Here is a 6,208-nt window from a genome sequence, read left to right on the forward strand (position 1 = left end):
TTTTTATTTTATTTTATTTTTCTAAATGACAGCCACTTCTATCTCAACAAGATTTAAGAGTAATGCAACTAAAACACATGCTGCACTCGCTGTTACTTATCCAAAGTGAGAGATTTTTTATAGTCATAATCAACAAAGGGGATTAAAAATTTTCTTTAGGATCAACTAGAGAAGAAAATGTTAGAGAATAATGAAACCAAAGACATGTAGAAAAAGAGGTCCATTTCCAATAGAGTTCAAGCAAGAAAATACTCTAAACATGAAATGAAATAAAACATGGGACAATCTGATTGAAAAATTCTCAAAGTCCAATAGAGTTCAAATCAACCCCAAAAGACCTATAAACAAGAAGGCTACTAATCCTCCTCGAGATTGATCGAGTCCTTGAACTTCCCATACAAAATCTTCTTCAGTTCAGCCATCTGAGCAACCACAGATTGTTTCTCCTCGTCAAGCTTTGTCAGTTTCTGGCTTGTCACCTCTTTCATGTTTTCTATTCTATTCTCGACTTCATCCTTTGGCACATGTGCAAAGACCTCACCTATTTGAAACCGAACCACATCTTCATCTGTGAGAATCAACTCATTGCTCGCATCTTCCAAATTATCATTTGTTTCCTGTAGAAGAAATCATCCCGTTGCATTTGTATCACGACATCAAAAACATGCCAACCAGGGGATTGCCTTTGCAAGAAGGTTGTATGGCTACAAAAATCAAACTAGGACAGGACTTGCAGAACAGAGGAGTTCATAAATTCCATATCTGATATACACAGTGTCACAACCAGTCGTCCACATACTTAATTTTAGAGGATATATAATGTAATAAGATTGAATATATTTTTCCTCTACCATTTCATATAATCTAATCGATTACTTAGGACTCTGTTGCTCTCAGTTTTGCATATTGGACAAACCGGCATGTTAGCCAATTGTTAATGAGTTTCAGGGGTAGGCAAAATGTTAAACCATTTCTCTTTTTTCTCTTTATTCAATTAGGCGCCTAGTTCTCCATAAAACTCATCACTAATGTATTCTCTGCAAGAGTGTACATTATCCAGGGATAGTATTGAATGTCAATATTGATACTGATCAATCCAGCTCTACTACGTCACTCATAACATTCTTGCCAAATGAAAACCAACACACTTGCAAGTAAACTGCATTTTGCCCATAATTACACTCCACCAGTACCCCTAGATGTTCCATTTTGGTAGAGTAAAAAACTATTCTGGCTGAGGAAATATTAGGTTGCCTACATACTGGTTCTTACTTTGGGTGGATTGATCAAGTGGAAGAATCTTTTAAGAATATTAGTCATTCAGGGACCATTTTTGTGAGCAAATTAATCAATCTTTAAAGATCAAAATTATGGTTTATTCTGCAAAGTCCTAGCTCCTAACTTATTATAGTGATGATTAAGGAATAAACTAAAACCCGGCCCTGTAAGTAAACAAGTAAATCAATGCATATCCTATGATTTCTTTTGTTCTTTCAATCCATTTCTACCATCAAGTTATAAACTATAAGGATGCATTTTAGTGCTTATTCTACTCATATACTAACAACTAAACTCAAAACGGAGCTAAATAAACAAAAATAAAAATGAAAAATGAAAAGAAACAAAAAATTTGGTTACCTTGGCAATTTTGATCTCATCCTCGAGCTCATGAAAGCGATTGTTCAATCTTCCGAACTTATTGATGTTCTGCTGGTCCTCCCATGTCACTTCCGTGTCGGATCCTCCTTCCTTCAACGACGAAAAATGGAATATCATAAATTAGGAGGGAAAATAATAGAAAGAAGATTGTGATTCCAAGGAACATTGATTCGAAGCTAGGGATTTTTTATTACCTGCTGCATGCTAATGACTCAATTTAGGGTTTCCTGATTCCGATCACAGTACGAGTTTCAGTACCACTGGGAGCTACTGTTGACAACTCTCGTTAACTAAAATTGGAGTGAAGATATATTAAACACAAAAATGAGATACTTTTTTTTAGTTAATTAAATGTTTATAACAGTAATAAACACAAGATTAATCGAGTATATTAGTATGTAATCGTTCTTTTTTGCTTGCTTTTGTTTAAAATGTCCAGAAACTAAAAGGTAAAATCAATAAAAGATCAAAAAAAGAAAAACACAATATTGAAAAAGTTCATTTGATAAAAGGTTATATATTATACTTCATATCCAAAGTGGGGTGGGGGTGGGCATGGTTTGGATTTTTAAAAATCTAAACTACATCCACTTTAAAACTAGTATTTTGGTTCGTGAAACCAAACTGGAACCGGATTAAAAAAGGAAATCGGTTCTAAATCGGTTTGGAAAAATTAAAACCGGTTTTTAATATTCAAATCCGTTTTTATATTCAAACCGGTTTTAAATCCGGTTTTTTTAACACTAAATTTAAAATCCAGTTTTTTTTTGGAAATCCAGTTTCAAAACCAAATTTTTTAAGGGAAAGTATTCCATTGTACAAATATTCCATTGGCTCCCTAGCAGGACTCTTATTAACCTCAAAACCAGATTTTTTAACCTCGAAACTAGATTTTTTAACCAAAAATCCAGTTTTAAAACTAGTTTTTAGAAATCCAATTTTCAAACTATATTTTTTTTAAAAGTAAAATTAATACTAAAGTTTTTTTAAACTGTATAGGTTCATTACAACTAGGATTTGGTTCTTTACCATAGTTATCCAAACCGAACCGGTAATTGATCCGTTCATATGACTGGGTTACTGGTTCAACCGGTGGGTTGCTAATTCACCTGGTTGACCTGGTCATAATTAAATAAAAATATAAAATTATAAAAATAAAATTAAAATCAAAAGTTAAAACTTAAAATGTATGTCTTCATAAATATATTAATAACAATCAAATATCAATTCTTAGACATAAATTATGCCAAAAAAAATAATAACTAGTCAATAGTGCAAAATACTTTCTCAATTTAAAGAACAAGAAAAACAAAAGATAACACAATTAGTAAATCAAATTCAAAAGGTGATCTGAAAGTCGGCATTTATATCTTCATAAAACAAATTTGAAGCTTGACCAACATTTCCTTCATTTTGATTTGCATCTATATCTACATTTGTGTATCTTTCACAAATCAATACCAAAAATAATTCATAATAATACAAACAGAAAGTATAGGACAACAGTTTAACTGAACAATTGCAGAGAGCATGAACCTCATTTTCAACAACAAATTCAACTATAATAATTTTTAGCAACAAATGATTTATCTCAAGAGATGGTTTACAGATTTACAACAACAAAAAATTTAGAAAAGTGATTATTTCTTCAGGACAACAATAGATTCAATCTTCAATGATGATAATAAGTAACAAATTCAACATGATTTACAGATTTACAACAACAACAAAAAAATTAATTAAGTGATTATTCAGTAAAACAACAATGATTTTCGGCAACGAACAAACTTAAGCTAAGTGATTATTTTGGCAGTCAACAGCAAATTCAAGGTTCATAATAATCACTAACAAATTTTAGCAACACATTCAACGAACAGGGGGAACTCACCAAATCGGGTTGCGCGAAGGAAGCTGATGGCGAAGGAGAAGCTGACGGCAAGGCTCGAAGCAAGAAGACGACAACGAAGACCAGCCTACCGGGATCTGTTGCCTCTGCTACCGGCGACGAAGAGCGCAGGGAAGGGAGAGATCGAGACCAGGTGCGAGACAGAGACCGTGAGAAGCAACAAGACGACCACCACCACCACCCGAGGGACCAGATGTGGTTCCGTCTGCTTCTGCCGCCGGCGAAGCGAGCGCAGTGAAGGGAGAGCTTGACCTGACGAGAGCTTGACAGACTGGAGACGAGAGGTGAGAGATCGGAGATGAGACAAGCTGACGAGAGCTTCAGCTCGTGTGAGAGAATGACGAGAAACTGAGAAAGAGAGTCGAGAGAGGAGATAGCGTTGGGGGCCGGGGGTGTCAGCAATTAGGGATTCAGAGAGGGAAAGGGGAAGGAGGGGGGGCAATGGAACGACGCCGTTCATTTAAAAAAAAATCATGACCAGGTCCGGGTCAAATAAACCGGTCGGATCACCGGTTTTTGCGGAAAGGGGAAGGGGATGGAACGACGCCGTTCATTTAAAAAAAAATCATGACCAGGTCCGGGTCAAATAAATCGGTCGGATTACCGGTTTTTTCTGAAAAACCGGCCAGGTAAATCCGGATTCCAGCAGATTTGATGCACCGGTCCAACGAGTGGCTCGGTCCGATCAGATGACTGGGTGACTGGATTTCTGGTCGAATTGATCAGGTCGAGCCAGGTTTGATAACTATGTTCTTTATAAATCTAATGACAATAACTAATTTATAATTCTATATAACATTTAATCATTCTCAAAATATCAAAAGGATGCCATCAGAAAATCTCTCTACAACAACAACCACAAAATATTAAAAGATGCCAACAAAATTATTGAACAATTACAACCTTTGAAAAAAATATATTTACAGATAACAAAATATATGTTTGTCATTTTAAAAGATAACAAAAGCTAAAAGTACAATATTTCCATGCTGAATCTTTTCTAGTTAAAACTGGAATGTGACCATTGGAAACATGGAAAATGACAATGTATTTAAGAATTAGAGTTTACAATATGACATACATTAGCCAGATATGAATTTAAATAGCTCCTCTGAGTACAAACAAAATCAACTATAACCTGAAGGATAGGATAGCACATAAGTTCACGCAAAAATTCTACAAGAAAATATGCAGTAACTATGTTTGCAGCACCTTCTTCAAAATGGAACCATATTCTTTATTTCTTTTCAAATGAAAACAGATTTCAAATAAACCATAAACCACAAGCAACTTCATATATAGTGCGCAATAAGTTTAACATGATCAATGAACATCTTACATACACCCTTTATGCCATCATATATAATCAAACAAAATTTTCAAAGGTTCCTGTTCTAATGTATTACAAAAAAATTTTCGTAGTGCTAAGATTAAGATCTCTAAATAGAGGAGCAAAAACCTCATCAAGTGAACTGAAATTATCAGCTATATAAGTGGGACTCTCAATTTGCTGAAAAGTTTCGCATTTGTTCTGCAGTCATAATTCTTCTATATATTTACCAAGAGGGAAGAGGCTGTGTTGTGTGTGTGAATTGGACTCGGTCTTTTTTTTTTTTTTTTTGGTCAAGTGGATTGGACAATCTCTAATTCTAGATCTTAGATGGGATTTGAATTCAGATGCTTATAAGAGGCATATAAATATGTCATTTATACTAGGCCTCTGTTACTATTCAAAGTCTCAAATTAGGAATTTTTGCAAGTTTGGATCATAATTTGGATCTAGATCTATATTCGGATTTGAATTATTTAAATAGTTGGATTAAAAAATCAAACCATAAAATAGATATAATTTGGTTTGGATTTTTTATTTAAAATTGGTTTTTTTTTTTTAAAATCCAAAATCTGAAATATTCTTTTGTACAGGCCTACCAACTAGTATGCTATTGTTTATATTTTGAATTTCTATAAAATATATGAAATTGACATTTTAAATATTTGAAATACTTTTAACAATGGTCTGTTTTTTTTGGCGGAGAGGGGGGAGGTTGGGTGGGGTTGTTCAAGCCTTTAGTACTGTAAAATTATTTAGGATTTTAAGTCCTAGGAAATATATAAATTTGGAGTTTTAAAACACTCAAGAAATGACTTGCTTTTATAGAAATTCCAAACCTTTAGAGCTATAAAATCACTTACGGCCTCAAATTCTAAAAAATTAAAGTATCTTTTTCGTTTCTAAATGTTTTTGAAAAATTTTAAAAATATTTTTAACGTTTTATTTGTTTTAATATTGTATCTAAGATTTCAAATATATTTTAATTTTAATTGTATTCTCTGTTAATAGTGATATAACAATTGAATGTTGATGTGTCACAAACACATGGCAACTATTGGCTAAAGACACATCAGCATAGAATTACAATGTTATATGTTATTTTACCCAGGAGTCTAATTAAAATCTATTGAAATATTAGTGGTAAAATTAAAACTAAATATTAAAGATAAAATTAAAATAAAAAGTAAACTTTTAGGAAAAAAAATAATATTTATTATGCAAAATTTTTTTCTAATGAAAATCACATTGACAATATCTTTAAAATATATAATTCTAATATAATAATATTTTTTATTAAAATTAAAAATTAT

At 32.7% G+C, this 6,208-nt stretch overlaps 1 protein-coding gene across 2 annotated transcripts; it reads right to left on the reverse strand.

Moving 5' to 3' along the window:
- Window positions 1-205: 205 nt before the first annotated feature.
- LOC112758111 (probable prefoldin subunit 4) lies at window positions 206-4,027 on the reverse strand. 2 transcript variants are annotated; one of them, XM_025806693.2, is made up of 5 exons: window positions 3,548-4,027; window positions 2,689-2,777; window positions 1,854-1,949; window positions 1,639-1,749; window positions 206-617 (listed from the first exon to the last, which is right to left on the reverse strand). In XM_025806693.2, exons 3-5 carry the CDS (start codon window positions 1,860-1,862, stop codon window positions 357-359), a joined length of 381 nt encoding a protein of 126 aa, XP_025662478.1. In that variant the 5' UTR covers window positions 1,863-1,949; window positions 2,689-2,777; window positions 3,548-4,027; the 3' UTR covers window positions 206-356. The 2 variants fall into 2 exon arrangements, with proteins under 2 accessions (XP_025662478.1, XP_025662479.1); XM_025806694.2 differs by lacking the exon at window positions 2,689-2,777 and having other exon boundaries at window positions 3,548-4,000.
- Window positions 4,028-6,208: the final 2,181 nt, after the last annotated feature.

This window comes from Arachis hypogaea, chromosome 16, assembly GCF_003086295.3.
Source record: "Arachis hypogaea cultivar Tifrunner chromosome 16, arahy.Tifrunner.gnm2.J5K5, whole genome shotgun sequence".
NCBI classification, from domain to species: domain Eukaryota; kingdom Viridiplantae; phylum Streptophyta; class Magnoliopsida; order Fabales; family Fabaceae; genus Arachis; species Arachis hypogaea.

What these genes read in the sequence shown, in the direction of transcription:
- LOC112758111 (XM_025806693.2), bottom strand. An exon ending in ATGAGATCAAAATTGCCAAG is followed by an intron (nt 618 to 1,638) that starts GTAACCAAATTT and finishes TTTCTTCTACAG; the next exon opens with GAAACAAATGATAATTTGGA.